At 40.6% G+C, this 19,138-nt stretch overlaps 1 protein-coding gene across 7 annotated transcripts in view; it reads right to left on the bottom strand.

Moving 5' to 3' along the window:
• Positions 1 to 360: 360 nt before the first annotated feature.
• Nrg1 (neuregulin 1) overlaps positions 361 to 19,138 on the bottom strand; it is a 996,124-nt gene continuing 977,346 nt past the window's right edge. For 3 of the 7 annotated variants that reach the window (XM_041673676.1, XM_041673680.1, XM_041673677.1), the window contains 6 exons: positions 17,359 to 17,382; positions 12,709 to 12,811; positions 11,096 to 11,222; positions 8,494 to 8,624; positions 7,512 to 7,718; positions 361 to 4,933 (listed from right to left, as the gene is read on the bottom strand). In XM_041673676.1, the coding sequence (XP_041529610.1) occupies positions 4,279 to 4,933; positions 7,512 to 7,718; positions 8,494 to 8,624; positions 11,096 to 11,222; positions 12,709 to 12,811; positions 17,359 to 17,382 (1,247 nt within the window). In that variant the 3' untranslated portion in view covers positions 361 to 4,278. Of the gene's footprint in view, positions 4,934 to 5,286; positions 5,429 to 7,511; positions 7,719 to 8,493; positions 8,625 to 11,095; positions 11,223 to 12,708; positions 12,812 to 17,358; positions 17,383 to 19,138 lie in introns of all 7 variants that reach the window. The other 4 variants (XM_041673683.1, XM_041673681.1, XM_041673679.1 and 1 more) reach the window with 2 other exon arrangements.

The raw sequence follows: 19,138 nt of genomic DNA, 5'->3' as shown, positions 1-19,138 counted from the left end.
TATCTATCTGAGATAATGAGTAGAATGGTTGAAATATATAAAAATTACACACAAAATATCTATTTGTTAAAATATGGCTTCATAAGGTTAATCTTAATAAAAAAGCACTATTTCCATTCTACAATGAGTCCTAGAATGTGAGGAATATTTCGTGCATAGGCCCCTCCCTGAGCAGTACTTTGGACATCAGTTTGTTTTATTGATAGAACAAGGAGAGTAAAGTCATTGCTCCTTAGCCTTCTTATAAAATGGTGCACACGATGGGAAGTAAATTTAAAGACATTATAGGGAAGATTAGCATAGATGTTTTTGAGGCTACTGTGGCCATTGAACCATTGAATCATAATAGGTTTTGCTCTCCTTTATGTTTGCATAGGATTGTCACATAAAGTCATTGCCCTTAATGAGAATAAGTTTCATGACGTCACTGCAGCACATATCGACAAGCAGGATCCAGAAAGGTATGCAATGTTTCCCTCTGATATCTTTGTAAATGGATGTTTGGTGGCTATGGAATGGAGCATCCTATTGCTTGACTATGTGTCTCCTACAGCAAGGAATGAAGTGTGAAACAGAGTTGGGAGGCAGGTGACTCAAGGACGGGCAATGCAGCAAAATCAACAGAGACAGGATGGTCATGGGGTCCACGAAGCACAGTCCTAGGTAGCACAGCTGTCATGGCTAGATGCTAAGTCTGCTCTAACAGACTGCAATGTTTGTCTGCTGAGCAACACGCTCATGTCTCCATAGAGTTAGCATTTTTATTGCAGTATGACTTTCTTGGGAAGTGAACAAACCTTTAAATAAATCACAATTACTTATTGCTTAGTATTTGAGATAATAAATTCTTTAGTTTATCAGTACCTCATGGCCTTCAAATGTGCGTTCTTCAAATAGTTTCAGTTACATATATATTCTTTCTCCTGAACAATAAATTATTCTTTAAAAATGAAAAAGAAAAAGTACATAATTTTAAAGCAAAGAAAAAAAACATATATTTTAAACATTTATCTTAAACTTATATGAAAACAATTCTCTATGTTAGATGCTTAAATATAAATAATAAAGGACATTATGTTATTTACAATGTTATACAGTATGAGAGTAAAACCTAACATTAACTCATAGAGACAGTATATGACTTAAGAAAACATCCAAGTACTATACAATATGTATTTACAAAAGAATATATAATAGAAATTGTGATTTGTGGCCATTCCATGTTGTCTGCATGTCTCCATAGTGTGTCATGGATCTTAGTGGACAGAAATTTCTGTAGCTGCTGGAAGGCAGCCAGGACTAAAAGGGAAGGTCAGATCTTCCTTATTCACTGATAGGAGCCATCTACCTTCAATCTCCAGCCAGAAGAGGAATCGATACAGAGAAAGTTACCCTGGATAGACTCCATCTATATGGACAGTCACACAGAAACAAGATAGAGATGGCATATTGCTGCTCTGGATACATTCTCTCTTAAACAGAGGCCTGCTTTGTAGAAAGCTGCAGAAGGCTGTCCACTAGGCACTCTTGAGAGCAGGGGGAAAAACGGAGGAAAAGGCAGGACAAAAAACACATCTTGAGTAAGTACAAAAGGAATTTGGTGTCTACTATACCCTGCTATATACCTCTCAGTGGTTTGGAGTTCAGGCCCAAGAAATCAATTTTCTGTTAAATTCTGAGTCGTTTGTACTCCCTTAAAATGCAAGGCATCTTCACGCATACTAGGAACACAGGCGTGCATTCCTTTGCATTGCTACGGTTCTGCCTGGGTTCATAAACAGGATGGTTGAGAGAGACCTGGCAGTGAAGCATTGTAGAGACATCCCTAGAAACATAAAAGCTAGGGGCTGCCACAGGTAGCCCTGAGCGGCCAAGTGGCTGCTCTCACCAAGGAAGCTTTGCTCTCTTGGGGAAAAGGCTTTCCAACTAATAAGACAAATGTGTTTGCCAGGTAAAGCACAGAAGAAAAAAAAAAAGATCACGTATACTTGCAATTTGCAAATTTGTAGAGCTTCTTGTGCTAGTAAAATGCTGTTCCTTGTTTTCATCGGGAGAATCTATCTTTTTAAAAGGGCCTTTCTCAATACCCTAGTGACCAACCAATTGGGAACTGAATTTCTAAGACTTTTAAAAGAACAATAAAGAAATTTCTTTATCAAATGATCAATGAGTGAAGGCCTTCAAAGTCAACGTTAAGTAGAGAGACTATCTTCAAGCCTACTGACTTGTCCTCCCTGTGGAGAGTTGACCACCTGCAGCACTGAGAAGTCAGTGCAGGCTTTTTCCAGCAGGCATTCCTCTGTCTGGGCTAACAAAGAAAAAATGACAACACTGAGCACAGAGAAGCTGTCATGTGAACAATGGCAGGAAATGAGAGACATCAAATTCTAAGAGTAACAGACAAGTTTCTCTTCAAAACATGGAGGAGTGTAACACATGGATTTGTGGTCAGCCTGCAGTGTTCTTCTGAGCCCTACTTGTGTATGATTAGTTCCCTTGACTTGTAACAAAGATCTGGTAAAGAAAATAGATTCAGTTCAACTGGGAACTAGGATCAATAATTGTCTTTGACTTTGTCAATCCCCTGTTCAACTATTTCCCATTTTCCCATATGTGGCTCCTAGGAACTTACTTAGAAACCCAATGAGCACCAGTTCAGACTGACAGATAATAGGGAGGTAATATAAAAGGTTCTGAATGATTGATTATTCTCCACCTCCCCACCTTTTTTCCTGTATTAACATTTGTTCATATGCTAATATCTCTAAGCATTCATTGGCTTTACAATCATAAGAGTACATAACGAGTTAAAACCAATCCTAGCCCTGCTTTTGAGACAGTATGAGAAAAAAAAACTTATAGAGGACAAATGGGAGATACAGGCTATCTATGGAGAGAGATCATCAATCCACAGGTGAGGGTCGCTTCTCCAAGAAAAGGTGCAATCTTTCCAACACTATTGACATTCCCTAGTGAGGCATCACTGTGGAAAGTTCTTGCTAATCACAAATCACATGCACATTGGCCATTCCTGGCAAAACATATTCATGCATAGTTATGACTTAATCAAGACTATGTTGAACATGAGAGACACATGATGGGGAGAAAGGAGTGGCCAACCAAACTTTAAGATGTCAACTGGGTCACACAGCGGCTTTCCCCTTGTGACTTCTACACATTCACTCCTTCTAAACACTCTACAAGTGGGGCATTTCCCTGCAATGGCCAAGTCACCGAGATGTACCGCTGGCACATTGCTCCCTACAAATGGTTTGGACAGGATGGCTGAGTGTACTCTGGGGGCTGAGGCTTCATGATATGATGCACCCCTTCTGGAGCCAAGAAGAGGGTTCAACCAGTCAGTTAAAAAAATATGTCAGAAAGGATTGCACCTTTAGTAGCCATGGTTGGTTGGTCAACAGATGAGCTGCTGGATCATTCCCCCTCCACCCAGAGAGAAAGTGAAACTGAGTCCTTTTAAGTTGCTAGATTTATCCTGATAGCAAGCCAGAACCTGCTTTCTAAGCTGGACTTGAAGCTGTTCTTCTTTGTCAAGAACAACAACAACCAAAATGTTAAAATTAAAGTCAATGGTAGCTCCTTTGAGCAAGAACAAGCTGTCTTCTGATTAATAATATAGTTTGTTTTTAAAAATCACAGTATTACTTTCTTCCTAATATTTAACATTACTTAATGCAGTTTCCTGCTATATGTAATAGTAGCATGCTGTTGGGTCTACTATTATCTCAGAGCCCAGTGAAGCAAACCTTTGGCTGACAGAGTAGAGAGAACTCATTTCATATTTGGAAAGCAAAGACTTCATACAAAATAGAAGAGTATTTGGGCGGATGTGCCATTTCAAGACAGTACCGGTTGGGAGCTACTGGAAGCAAACAGAGGGACAGCTGCTAGCCTTGCAAATCATACATCCAGTCAACATCATAATGCTATGCACAAGAAGCCAGCAGCAACTGAATATATGGGAGGTTTGGTTGAAATACTGAGAAAAAGCAACCACCGTAACTGTATAAAACTTGCTCTCGACATAACATAACATAAAGGCACCATTGATATCTTTCTCGTTTTTTGAAATACTGTAAAAAATTGCTACATATGGCACATAACACATTTTTACATACATATATTTAATTTATAAAAGTTTTTTTCCTGTTTTCTATTTGCAGAACTGCTAAAATAAAATAAATTGTTTAATTTAAGGTGAAATACTTTATTATATAAAATAAAGTTTTACAGGTGAATCTATGTGTTTATTTAGGTTTATACAGCGATAGGGTCTTGGTTAGCGATTACACTAGACAGCCTGGCCTGTAATTCTTCCTGCGTGGAGAAGCGGCCTGCTGGGTTAGTCCTGCTATCAGCCAGACGGAAGGCAGGGGCCGCCTCAAGACTGGCTGCCAGGGGGTTCTGTATGCCCAGGAATGGTGTATCTTCACCTATTCTTTCATCTTCTGTTTCACTTTCTGAGTTACTGCTCACAGAACTTGTGTTGTTGCCCATTTCCAACCGATTGGCAATGTGGCCATTGGGCTTGGTTCTTTTGGCCCGCCGGCTGTTGGTGAGTTTCTTAACAGGCTCTTGAACTGGCTCATACTCCTGGGTTGTCTCGTATTCCTCATCCTCCACTATCCTCAGTGGGCTAGGGGGGAGACTGGTACTCTGATGGGCAGGGTTGTGATGAAAGGAGTTGAGTTGCTGGGGGTGACGATCACACTTCTTCTCCCGGAGCCTTGGCGGTGTCACGAGAAGCAGAGGTCTCTCTTCTTCCACAAAGGGGCTGACTGCCATGGAGGGCATGGACACCGTCAAGCTGGACACGGGTGGAGACATTTCCGAAGGGGGTGATTTAGGGGAGCTTGGCGTGTGGAAATCTACAGGTGACATACGAGCCGGGGTGGTCATGGCTGATACATACCTGTGTGAGCACAGAATATCCCACATGAGCGTAGTGGAAATAAGAAGCATGGAGCAGGGAAGGGCGGGGGACAGAGTTCATCATGGGCTATAGTCAGAGAACAGTCATCATCGAATACTTAAGTTTTACACTAGAAGTTCGGCACCCTTGGATCCTATCATTATAAACCCAAGAGTTTCCTTACAGGAATCATGCAAAGATCAGCTCATTAAAGCTTTCGAGAGTTTAGTCTCATCATGAATTCAAATAAAGGTACGTGAGCCAAGAAAAGAAGGCTCCCAAGAACCTCTCAGCTTCAAAAGACCAAGGCTTGGGGGACTTAGAAGGGAAAGAAGTATTCTTAAATACTATACCTTCCTAAAGGCCAAGGGGTCTTAGAGAATGAAGCCCAAATGGGGAATGGAAGAGGATCTAAGATGAGTTGCTGACAGCTGGATCTGCATGCATTTGGATCTGTAAGCCTTGTTTCTCCTTAGCTCAGCTATAAGGTTATGTCTTATGAAAAAAAAAGAGCATAGTAACTTAAAGATTTATTCCTGATAACAGCGTAGTACATTTGTGTGCCATTCAGTTGAAATTTGCATGAAATGCTACTTAGTTCACATTCAGATTTGCAACTCTCCATTTCAGGGTGCAATACATTCAAGGCAAGGCTGATTGGAACCATAATTTGGTTTCATATTCCCACAGTGGCCAATCTCCCATCTATTGCTCTTCCAAATCCCACCATTGCATCAGCCTTTGGTTTCCTTCTGAGAACACTTGTCAAAGAAACCCCTAAGTGCCTAGCAAGCATTTGTGTAAACACAAGAGTTGGGTATACCATGTATATCTTATGCCATGTTATGTTTGTGAAGGTCACCATTTCAGTCCAGATACTGTGTTTTGCAGCGCTGTGCCATCTCAAGGCCTGCCCTTTTGGGCTGTGTCTGAGTCATTTTCCTCGGCTTTTGATGACAATGCTACTAGCACACAACAACACAGTCTAATTCGATGTGACCTGTGATGACACAGGAGACTGGAGCTCTCTGAACTCCAGCTAATGGAAAAGAAGACTATTAACGCTCCCACTTGTCCATGATTCATGGCGATAAATAAGCTGTGTTTAAAACTAGAAAAAAGTGTCTCAGAATTTGAAACATTTGGAGCCCAAGTGTGCAGAAATTTTTTTGAGGGTACTTAAATTAGACCCTCTGAGAAATGCTTGTCGCAGCTCAGACAACACATACGAGTGACTGATCTTTTTGTCCCCCATGATCTTTCACTTCAAGACAGTTCCACAATTCTAGGTAGTATCTGGGTGATGCCTGGATGCCTACTTTACCAGACAGAACCTCCAAAGATAAGCCAGGGCAATGAAGAGAACCTTCACCCTACTCCCTGTGCGTGTTCCAAGAAGGCTTAACAGGAATGGAGAGACTTCTATATGCAAAAATATAATTATAGAAGATAAATGCTCTAAGCCAGTTTTTGACCACACTCCTCTACAGATGTGTTATACAGAGAATACTAACTCTATAAATTATATCATTTCTGATACTGCTTTAGGTAGTTAATAGGTTCTTTGACCTGAAAGTTCCCAATGTGTGGTTCACTGTACTTTCAGGTCCTTACATGAAAAATTCTTTGAAACCATCTCTACCCATGTCACTGAAAAATACAAATGTATTTGGCATTATAATGACCTTTTAGTCAATGGGAAAAGACCAGACTGTGATAACAAGAAAATAAACCAATTAGACTGGAAAATCAGCAAGTAACAGCTTGCAGATGGGCTAAAATGTCAGTTAGCCATGACTTTCTTCTCGCATAGGTGAAAATGGATAAGGAGAACATCCAAGTTCAACATCCCTACTTAGTACCTCCTCCATTTATTTTTTTCCATTCTTTAGTTTGCCTTTGTTATTACTTCTCCAACCCAAACTACATCTCCCACTGAAGGAAAGGCAAACATTCTTGAATAAAGAGTAATATCAGAGGCGATATGTGCTTTGGAAATCACCTATAATAGCTGTCAGGCTAATCACACAAGACCTTTATTCATCCATCACTTCTTGGAATTTCATGAACGGGACACGATATGGCATACACACAAGGTGGTGTTCCCCCATAACCATTAGCAAAGACAATAGCCCTTGACTTGATCTAACTGAGGCCAGAGGTAGGGCAATTAGCATATGAGAACATAAGGCAAGATCAGCCATGGCGGTAGAATATGGACAACAGGACAATTGGAATTAGATGGGGGCACTTAAATGTTACACCTGAAGAAAGTACGACCCTGAGTGAGTCTGAGCCTAGGGTCAGGTCTGAGAACTCCACGTTGACTGTACGGTCCACACCCCACTACTCTCACTCTTTAAGAGTCTGCTGCCTTTCAGCCATTGGGATGATGGGAGAAGCTCAGGAGAAAGGAGCTCAGCCAAATAAAAGGATGACTTCACCAACTAGAAGCATCGGGCAACTGATGACACCCCTTCTATAAGGATGAATTTCCTTAGGTGAGACCGCAGGTACTCATGGGATTCTCCTACTGAGTGAGGTTCTCCTCCACGACAGCTTTGCCCTTCGGTTTTACCTTTCGCTATGAGGAGAGTCTCGGTACGAGTCAGGGGTTTCTCTGGCATGCCTGAGGAAGCTGTTACATTCGCGAGGGCCTCCCAGACCATGAAGACGTCCTCGTGGGCCCCCAGCTGGGCTGCTGTGCCTACTGTTTTCTACTGATGACATCATGATTACAGAGTGGCTTTCTGAAATGATGCTTTCTGTGTGCCCGTTACTCCAGCTGGGTAGAAGGGAAACATAAGAAGCAGTGAGACAGACTGGTTTAATTACATGTAAAAAAAAAAAAAGGCAAAGAACAAAAGTGATTCTGGTAAATATCGATACACCAGTAGCCCAGAATTGATACCAAGATTTCTTTGTTGTAAAGAGAATCTTGATTTGGGTTGGACTTGTAAACACAGTTTATTCATTTCTTTATCCATTCCATAAATATTTAGCAAATGCCACCACGTACTAAGTATTATTGCAGTTTCACTGTGCTTGGGTTGCTTGGGCTAAACAAAGGGATTGTTGTGTGCTTAACAGCTGGAATCCTGGTGCTGTGCCCCATGGAGTGGGTGCCGCCAGCACAAGACCACAGGACCATCAGAGAATTGAGCTGTCAGCTATGTAGTTATTTCCAGGGGCACTGCCAGGGCAGTCTAACCTTTAGAAACAAACCTCTAAGTATCGCACAGAATCTAGACAAATTTTTTTCCCCATACTGGGCAGCAATAGATGAGTACAAGACATGGCAATTTCTAGACTGAGGAGCAGCAAGCCTGCAAGGTAATAATTACTAAGCCCCTTTATTGTTTTTAATGGAAATATTAGGCCTAGACTTAACTTGGTAAGAGCAGTTTAGGCCCCAAATCTATAAATGCTCAAACTCAGTACATTTTCCTGCTTCTGTCTCTTTTGCCTTTTCTTAGGAATTTAAAATAAAGGGTAAGAAACAAAAGAAACCATTCTTAGGAAAATTTCTTCCCTTTGAGATTTTTTTTGCCCCCTCATACCTGTGACTAGGAGTCTGGGTGACAGTCGTGGAGTGATGAGTTGTGGAAGTGTAATGGCTGGTGGAAAAGGAGGTCTCGGCTTCCCTCTCAACAATATGCTCACTGGAGATGACGTTTTTAGACACGTATTGCTAGAAAAACAAAGAGACACAACTTGAAAATTAATGCAAGTGTAAACACAAATACACTAATCCAGGTACAAATCGGTTCTCATGTGTATACGTCACATAGATCTCAGCCAGCCAGATGGCAAATCCTTTTCTGGCCTCTCTGGCTTTGAGGTTAGATACATGGGGTCAATAAATTCCTTTCCAAATATTTGCACAAGAAATCTCAACTTCATTTCTCTCATTTCCAACTGATAACAGAAATATCACAAATATTCACTCAAGTATTATTTTTGTCCACATTTCTCCAGGTCAGGAAGACTGATAGATGAGGTAAACAAAAATGTAATATAGTCTGGCTTATTTCAATTCATGCCACTAGAAAGAGATGTGAATTTTAATATCTTAGATCTTCCTCTTTGAATTTCATAGGCCTATGCTAGCCCTACTGATATCACTGAAGATGTTAACTTGCTGAGTGATATTTGAGAGACTTATAATATTTTTAAGGTCTGAACAAATTGCATGCCCAGTGCTATATCTCTGGTGAATCTCTTTTATTTTCATCAGCAGAGCGCGGTAGCTGTTACTGCTGGCTAATAGTGACATGCAATGTTGGAAAAGTTTCTTGTAAGTTGTTGTAAGTGCTCTTTGTATTTCTAAAACTCTGAGTGAAATCAGGTAAACCACAAGGACCAAAAAGAGATATTTAATAAAAGGGGTACTTTAAAGTCTGCTGAGATTGTTTAGTCTGAAGAACCTGATATTCACGTGGGGGATTTCACAGGCTGGCTCTTTCTGTTTATAGAAACACTTTTCCTTCTGGAACTTCCTGGGGACAATTGTCCTAGGGACAACTGCTTATCATGAAGACTGCACCATGAGCTGCTACTATGTAGTGCCCATTCTACACTTGCCTTCTGGAGGCACTTTCCGCCTAGTGGAACTAATGAAAACACTATCTAGCAATTACTAAGTACTCACTAAGTGTGCTGGGTTAAGTGTTTCAGGCAGATTATTTTAGTAAAGTTGGTATTATTTTTAGCCCTGCTATAATGAAGAAATAAGGTTGAAATGGAGTTATTTGTGCTATAATTGCAATTCAAACAGTCACGGTCCTTTTGCTGTTATATATTATGTTATATATCAATCTATGTCAAATTATATATATTACATTATATATATTAAATATTACAGTTTTACTATTAGTGAGTGCATTTTTTGGCCTTGAAGAGCATTCTAATGAACCCCATCATTGGGAGGGAAACAAAAGTTTCCTATTGGCCTTGGTTCCAATATTTTCCCCAAACTCTGTGTTATGAGACTTGGGGGAAGTAACCACCAGCTTGTAGTAACCCCCAGCTCCAGACTTAAGTTTATGATCCATCTTCTCCACCTAAGATATACCTTCTCTTATAAGACAGAAAGCGATATTACAAATTTCAAGCTTTGTCTATTAAGAAAACCACTCATTCCAAGGGAGGAATGGGGGACTACAGATTCCAGGGAAGGAATGGGGGACTACACTTTCCAGGAAAGGAATGGGGGATTATATATTCCAGGGGGAGAATGGAAACTACATATTCCAAGGGAAGAATGGGGGACTACACGTTCCAGGGGAGGAATGGAGACTACACATTCCAGGGGGAGAATGGGAACTACACATTCCAGGGGGAGAATGGGGGACTACACATTTCAGGGGAGAATGGGGACTACACATTCCAGGGGGAAAATGGTGGACTACACATTCCAGGGGAGGAATGGGGGTTGGAACATGAATAACAATGCTTCAGAATTCAGGACATCTGGCAAGAACTCTGGTCCAGATCTCTTAATGTGGAAGACCTCAATGGGGATATGCAAATGGTCTCAAGGATCAGCCTAGAATCTAGTCACATTTAGAACTAAGTACATGGCACAAGGAAAACAAAATACCCAAATGATTAAGGATGTATTTCACCTGGAGGGCATGACATCACAAAGGTGGAGCCAGGGAATAAGTAAGTTCTACCTTCTCCTAGCTTTGCTCCTTAAAGAATACTTAAGAAATTTCCCCCCTTTTCATACCCCAATCTTCCTTTGGAATTCGGAATCAGAAAATCACATGTACCATGAAAGGCACCTCATAGAAATACTTCAAAGTCCTTTGCTTGGTTTGCTATAAACCAGTGGTATAATAGAGTAGCCTTCATTTCTAAATGATTAAAAATAAATATTCTTTATGACCCTGGTTTTATTATTTATTTTGTTTTTCCTTCTTTCTATGGCCTCTTTGCAGAACACACCAAGTATTACCCCGAAGTCTTAATGACGCTGTATAATAACTAAATCCATTTTCAAATAGCTTTCATTACTTTTTTCCTGGCAAAACTGTGGGTTTCTGGAAGTCATTGTGATAAGTGACAGCAGCTAATGGCCTAAGATTACAAAAACCAACTTCAGTGTGCCTGAATGGCAAATGAATGCTTGGCTTCCCCAGTGCTCAGTCAACATACATTCACCAGCTGCACGTTCTCTGGTGGTGGGTTTGGATGGTGAGGCCCATTGGCTATGTTCACCATGTTGTTCCGTTCAGATCGAAGGCTCTGCCTAAGCCGATCATGAAGCTTTTGCCGCTGTTTCCTGGATATGGAAAAAAAAGGAGCACGTTTGTTCCTATTACATTGTATTTCTGTTTGTTTTGCTACAGCCAAATCTTTAGTCTAACACTAATGAGCAGTTTGAGGCAGTCAGTTGGTGGTGATAAAGGGAGAAGAAAAGTATACATCACTCTATCTCAGAATGAGCAATATCTCACATTCTTAGAAAGCTGGTTTTAATAGTGAGATGGACTTCTCATAGAAATGTTATACATAGCTATTGTACTGAGGGAGAATAAAAAAGGAGGAAAAACAGAAATGTTGATATTTGGCTAAATTCTCAATGTTCTTGGTACATCTTTATTTACATTATATATTGGTCTTACATATTTTTAACTATGGAATTGATAAGACTGGTTTCATTCATAAATTTTTCTATGTGATTTATTAAGAAAATTAACTTAGCCTTCTTTTTTATTTGCACAGTGAGTTTGTGCGCGCACATCACCCACATGTAAGTGGAATTCTGGGTGTATTTGGTATTATATTTTGGTACAATTGCAACAAGACTTTAAAAGCACTTACAATGCTTTTTGTAGAAGAGGTGGTAAACATTCAAATTTGAATCTAATAATACCTATGATGCCAATCCCATAAGAGCTTATATTTATCAGTCAGTTCTTACAGCATTCTAACCATAGAATACTGTGTAAACACAATTCATGCTATAGCTTCTGTGGCTAAAATGCATGTGACCTCTGTTCTGTAATACAACATTCAGAACAAGATATTACTATGACTAGTTTGGGCCAGAAAATATTATGTCATCAGGCAAAACAGAAGCCACACTCTGAGTATTACATTTGGACTTGAAAAAATCCTCAGTGGAGAGAAAAGTTCAGGGATCTCACTGGTAGGCCAATGCATGCTAACAGGGACACCTGTAGAAGGCCAGGCATAGTGACTACATTATCGTTAAGGTTTTCTCTTTAACTTTCTTTCCAAGCAAATTTGGCTTGCCTATCCTTCCACAAAAACGTCTATATACACTGCCCATTTATAGAGCATTTATACCGGAAAATCATAGAATTAAAACATACTCATTTTAACTCTCAACACCGCCCCCCAAAAGAAACCAACAATGAAAAACTCCCAAACACCTTGAATCTTGAATACTATGAAATGCTTCCTTTATTTCTTAAGTTTCTGGACTTATCCTTATGAATCGCATTGGACTTATCCTCAATCTTCCGCATTTATGCTCTCCGTAGGTTTTGCCTGTGTGGAACTCTGACCCATAAGCCTGTTCCTCTAAGCCTTTGTCCATTCACAGAGCCCTGACCACTGAGAAATTTGCTTAGTTGCACACAAACAGGCAAAGGTGCATGCTTGGGGAGCATAAGGATGTTAAGTCCCTGTGCTCCTTTGCTCCCCAAGCCTTGAGCATGGTCCCTGGGACTGCAGAGGCCCTGCCTGCCTAACCTACTTCTACACCAAGGGGGAGTGGATGAGCCGAAAGGAAGGTTTACTTGGTTTTGCAGTAGGCCACCACACACATGATGCCGACCACCAGCAGGGCGATACAGATGCCGGTGATAGTCAACACTCTCTTCTGGTAGAGTTCCTCCGCTTCTGGAAAGGGGTGAGAGCACATGTCACCAAGGTGATTTACCATCACCAGGATTTACAACAACTGAACAGCTGGCATGCTTAATGACATTACCTATGTCCCCCAGACAATGAACATTGACAATTCTTTAGGTTTACATACATTTCTAAGGGACAACGTATTCTATGCTGTACTCTGAGCATAAATAATAAGCTAGCTAGGGCCATTGAAAGTAAAAATGTTATATTTTATGATTTGTCTAATTTCAAGCTATAATTATATATATATGATATTAAACTGGAAAATCATAGACATTAATTACAAAAGAATTTATTAAACCTTTATCAATGTTATTATTTTTATTAAATATCTTACAAAACATCTCTTGTAAAGACAACAGGAATCAATATTGATAAAGAGAGCTAAGACGGGCATCAGGGAGATGGTCCATTTTTCCTTCCTCTATTGACCACCCTCCATGCCAATTCTCTTTCCACTTCCCTCATGTTTTAGGTCATCATTTCACATCCAGTGGTCTTTACAGAGAGACATTTCTACAGTGAACAAAATTTAATTCCAAGGTATTTGCAAACATGAACTTGGCTTGTAGTTAGTAAGTTAAGGCAACAATCCCACGATGTAGAGTAAATGAAGCAGAAGAAACAGTACACCATGGGGAATCAGGACTCGGGCCAGATAAAACCCAAACTGATGGGTAGGGCACTCTTGGGCCACAGGAAAGGTTTGCTCTCTGGAGGAAAATGGTTATAAATTTCTTAGCTGAAGTTAGAAACCCAATTTGGATTCAGAAGTCCATCATTAACACAAATGATGTGTACTTTGGACTAGATTGCACATCCCCACATCAGACAATTCTAAGGCAACAGTGGTGCTCTCAAGAGATCTGAACTCAAGGTACCATTCTACTCCAGATGCAGTCAGTCTGTAATTTGTTGAAACTTTTCTAGGTGAAAATCAGGGCCTTTGGAGGATGACTTGGTTTTGTACAAAGGTGATTCAGGGTGTTAACAAAATTTGTAGACTTACTGGAGATACTGGCTGCTTAACAGCCAAGCTTCCAATAATCTAATTATTTTTATTGGAAGATCTTGACACATTAACCCAGCACGCATTATAAATGGTTTGTCTGCCATTAAAATTAATAAGCTGGGCCAGAACTGGAGAACACGGCACAAATAGAATGGTCTTATCTGGGTATCCACAAGGAAGGCACAAAGATTATTTCCATCATAGAATGGTCTTATCTGGGTATCAACAAGAAAGCCACAAAGATTATTTCCATCATAGGTTTTTTTTTTTTTTTTTTTTTTCAGTCTCAGAAGCTATACCTTTCTCTGCATCGAGAAAGAGCAGGCCACAGGAAGTTTTCTTTAAAAATGAATGAGTGAATTTAAATTTCTATCCAATTAGTGGATCTTATCATAAAAGAAAACGTTTCCTACAAGCCGAGTCCATGATAATCAAGTCCCAGTTAACAGGTCAAGAACATTGTCAAATCAAATTAATAGAGTTCTGATTATTAAGAGAACTGAAGTGAGTGAGCAAAAGACGACAATACTGAAGAGATTATACAAAAACAAACAGAAAGGGTTGGAGGTGGAGAGGAAAAACAAATCAAGAGGACAGACAGACTGAAAGAATGACAGAGAGCAAGAAAGTCCAGTATAAGGGAAAAACAAGGTTAAAAGTTAGGGAGCCATCTGGAGTCCCTGGCACAGCATGCCTGATATTAAGGGAGAAAAAATAAATAAAGAAATGAAAACCAGACAGAGGAGATGCTTGGGGGAAGGGGGAGGAAAAGGTGGGTACAGAGTGGGAAGGGGTGTCCCATACAGCATAACTCCTAAACTGGGCTGGCCGTGACATGGAAGCCATGATTAAAAAGCGAAGCAGCTGGTGCATTGCGGTGCCAAAGTATGCAGGAGACATACAGGTGGTGTCGTGACGCTAAAGTGTTGGTGTGTGCACTGTAGGGGTCTAACAATGACATGACGGGAGGGCTTATGTGTTAACTCCCCCTATCTGTTACCCCCAGACAAAGGCAAAGGATTGGCTTTTATGAGGTGTTCTCTGTAGCCTCCCTCCCTGGCATCCACAGTTTTTAGAGTGTCTGTCTAAGAAGCATAATCTCGTTCCATTGCTCTTCCTTCACACAGCATAAGCTTGTTAGGAAATGGAGCACTAATGTTGGCATCAAGAAATGGCAAGTCCTACATCCTATGTTTTGTCTAATGTACTTTTTTTTTTTTTTTTTTTTTTTTTAAAGCTGGTGAGCTTTGGAAAGGGTACAGAGGTAGGACACTTGCCTGGAACATGGGAGATCCTGGGTTTGGTTTCACAAATGGGTGAGGAGCGAAGGAAGGGTAAAAACCAAGCCTTTGGTTGCTGCTTTTCAATGACTCCCTATACTTTGAAACAGCTAGGAAAATGGTTTCTGCAAACTTCAAAAATATGGGAACATACAGAAGGACTAAAATGATCATTGGGGGTATCATGGGTTGCCCCCCAAAACTCTCAGGGATCCCTACAACAAGTTCTCTTTCAGTTGTTGTTGACTAGGAAAGAACAAACTGAGTTGGGTATGTGACTGGCTAGCATCTGGCCATTGGCCTATTCTTATGGCTCGTCAGTAAAACAATTATGTCAGGGGCTAAAGTGTTCAGCAAAGGACAATGGGGCTAAAGGGAGTTAACCAAAGGCAGGGAACACAAACAGGATTAAGTCCTGTGCTCACATTAGTACTGACTACAAGAAAAATTTCTCACCTAAACTTTTAGATTTTCTTTTCATGATTTTTGTCACATCAGATTATCTCCACAATATGAATGTTAAAAGAAAAAAAAACTAGTCTTTGACAAACAGCATGTTCCCTTAGCCTATTGCTCTTCTCATGTATTTTTTTTTTAATTTTAAATTTTTGCTTGACAGTATCCACAGGGCAAGAGCAAATCAGAGCTAGTACTAAAAATCAGTCCAAAGGTCTGGTCTGTCTCCATGAGTGGATGTGCTCCAAGTCTCGCTGGTTTGGCTGTATGGACTGGAGTGCAGTGACTCACAGCGAGACATTTTCATTCTGCTGCATCCAGGAGAAAAGACAGAGTCACTTGCTCTTGCTCTCTTGTTTTGCAATGACCCTTAAGGTCAGGTGTTGTTTCAGGATATAACGACTGGTCTCTCCTCTACAAAGCCTTTGAGAGGTGCGGATGGCAGCATGCTGCCCTTTTGAACCAGGAAAACAGCTGAGGGAGCACTTACCCAGCATAACTATCTGACTCCACTATCTAGAAATAGAAATAGTAGAAAAAGGTAATTCTGAGGGTTTGGCCATTGGTTTCCCCTTAGTGCTATGAGATTTCTGGCACAGGGAGTCTTCCTTTGAGGAAGGCAGAACCCTCAAGAGTGATGTGTAGATCCTCTTTGTGATTCCAAAACTTAGGAGGTTTTTGTTTTTCTTTTTAAAGCCAAGAAGCCCATTCATTTAAATTTGGCCTTTTTTTTTTCAACCTACAAGATGACTAGCTATCTTCTTTTTATTTTCTTGAAGGAGTGACAATTAAGCTCCTCTCCCTGTCCCTGCCAGGACTGGCTACTGCTTCATGCATCACCAGTGATGTTTCTGAGTAGATGATGTTCTCAGCCAAAAGGAGATTACAGCCTTGGGATGCTCTTGCTACACCAAGGGTGAGCTGCAAAGGGAGTGCACAGTTTGCTCATCTTATGGTGCTTTCGACCCAAGACCCAGTTGGGTTCTTTCAGACTGCTCTCACAAAGAGACTGGACTTTTTGCCCATTTTTGGTTTTGTTTTGTTTTTTGTTTTTTGGATGATGGGTCTTATGGACTATGCCTACATTTCATCTGCCTTTGGGAGCTTTGTTGTTCTGATATTTACAGGTAAGCTTTTCTACGTGATGACTCCTCTCAGTAATCTTAATCTTAATGCTTCTAATTTAATTCTATCAGCCCTGGAATGTTCACCTAGACAAACATCCTTTGTTTTCTATTTAAGCAAATGAAGTTGACTAGAGTCGTCCTTGAGTATCTCCAAGAAATCTGAGTGCTTCAGCACATAGAATACTACCTCAGTGTAAGACACTTAAATTCTATGATATTGAATAGAAGAATTTTATGTTATATGTAAACCCCCATCGGGCTATCTTTTACGTGGATGTACTTTATTTTTTCCCCTCTGACCTTTGGTTTGATTTCTCCTGTAGCCTATGCACCACTCCAATTTACCCCAGCTTTTAAGTACCAGCATGGTCCAATCAATGGGTCACACAATGTGAGGTCTACGATAAGGTGCAGCAGGAGAGACCTCTAGTCTAAGTAAAGGGAGGCCTGGAAATTTAAATCCTGCTGCACCCCAATAACATTTCCATAAACTAATCGTAGATGGAAAGCAGAGAAACCAGTGTTATAGCTGTATGATCCCTTCTAAAGAAAAAGGAAATTAGTTAGGAACTGAAAAGCAAGAAGAGGAAGGGCAACAGAGTTCAGCTCAGAAGCTCTACATTCTGCAGGCTAAAAGGAATGATGATTGGTCCATACCCATAAATTCAATCCCAAGATGCTCTGCCAATGCAGAAAGTTGACAAAAAAAAAAAAAGAAAAAAGAAAGGAGAAAAGTTTCAGAAAAGAGCAATACACCGCACTCCAAAACAAATTAAACACGACCACAACAGCTCTGTGCGTGCACACTGAACAGGGCAGGCGGTGAGGGTTACGGAAGCATGCTCAGGCACGCGCAACCCCATCGGCGAGCGGGGAGAGCACAGGGTCTTTAGTAACCTTCCAAAGCTTCTACCAAGGGAGGTTAGGAGCTGAAACCATGCTTGACTCGTCATTCGAGAACAGACGTATTTTATAACCAGCAAAAGCATTTGCAATAAGTTGATTTGTTTGTAGAAGATGTTCTAAGGAGTTTTTTGGTTTTGTTTTGTTGAACTACATGCATCCAGTGGCCGAGACAGGAGTACGTGTCAAGATGACAGTAATTTAGTTTGAAATTTGTATCACACTGGATTTGCTTTTCCTTGCTGGTGGGTAGCAATACTTTAGTATTACTTTTTAAAGTTGTACCACTGACACTTAACTTTCCAGTTCCTTCACTACATACACCAGCCATTTCATTCTAGGAAAGCAACAAAAGCTTCTACCCAAAAACATGACCAAGGGAAGCCAGGTTATTGATGACTGTTTTCAGTTTTTCTTATAATTTCTCTGTAGGATTGGGCAACTTGAAACCTTGCCATTTTCAAGTTGAAAAGAAAAAGATTTTTTTCCCCCTAGGTGTGTTATATAGAGATTCAGTTTCTGGGGTCTTTACTGCTTTTTCAAACTCTTAGAGGTAATTAGGTCAGCACTCCACAATGCTGAGCTCCGGTGAGCATAGGTGCCAAGAGAAGCACAGCACCACCCAGGGAAGTGTGAGCCGATGCCCAGCATTTCCGCAACTCTGTACAAAGCCTGAGCAGACAAATATGGGCAACGATGGGAGGAGGATGAGGCAAGAGAAAAAAAAATCTCCAGGAAGGATTCTTTGACTTCTTGCAACCAAAGTTAACAGTCAAGTTTCATCAAGCATGTAGGCCTTCTCTCTCAGTGAGCACCATGTGATTGGGTAAAAGGTGAGTGGGAGGCAGGGATCAGAAGCAGGCATCTGTAGTCCCTTCTCTCAGTGGATTAGGGAGAAATCGGGGGCACTCTACTGATATAATAAAGCAGCTCTCTTGCAGTATAAGCTGCAGGGATGTGGCTTTTACAAAACCATCAGTCAGGACACGGAGAGAGCAGCCCTTAAAGACACAAGACAAGTGGAAGGGTTGATCGTGGTTCTGATCCTGTCTCTCCCACTCACCTGCTTAGTAACTTTGGTCAGGCTTATTGCTTACTGAACAAATTCATGGTAAGGCATGCTCATTGGTGAGCCTATGGAACGAACTATGGTCTGCAAGAGCAGAGGGCTCAGGATTCTGGGAAAAAGACACGTCTAGAGATGCATCATGGGACAAACAGTGCAGTATATTCATGGTTACTCTGAGTAATTTTATGCAGGGAATCACTGACTACTCCTAGGATCTATCAGAAAAAGAAAATAGATGAAGATTTTTGCAGCCACTTCAAGAAATGATGATCCCTACATCAAAAATATATCTTGGAAATGGGAGGCATGATCTACAATGACTTCTGATGTGGGTCTGGTGTACACCCACACGTAGTCTGAATTTTTCCTAAATTAAGAACCAGAAGCCTTAGGGTTAATTCCGTTGTACAAGTAATTCATAATGAAATAATCTATTCAAATACAAATGAATTTCTCTTGCCTCTT

The sequence above is a fragment of the Microtus oregoni genome, unplaced genomic scaffold, assembly GCF_018167655.1.
Source record: "Microtus oregoni isolate MIOR12 unplaced genomic scaffold, Mior012 000024F_ref0000369, whole genome shotgun sequence".
NCBI lineage: Eukaryota > Metazoa > Chordata > Mammalia > Rodentia > Cricetidae > Microtus > Microtus oregoni.
Note: the sequence above shows the minus strand (reverse complement) of the source record. Positions and strands in the feature narration are given on the sequence as shown.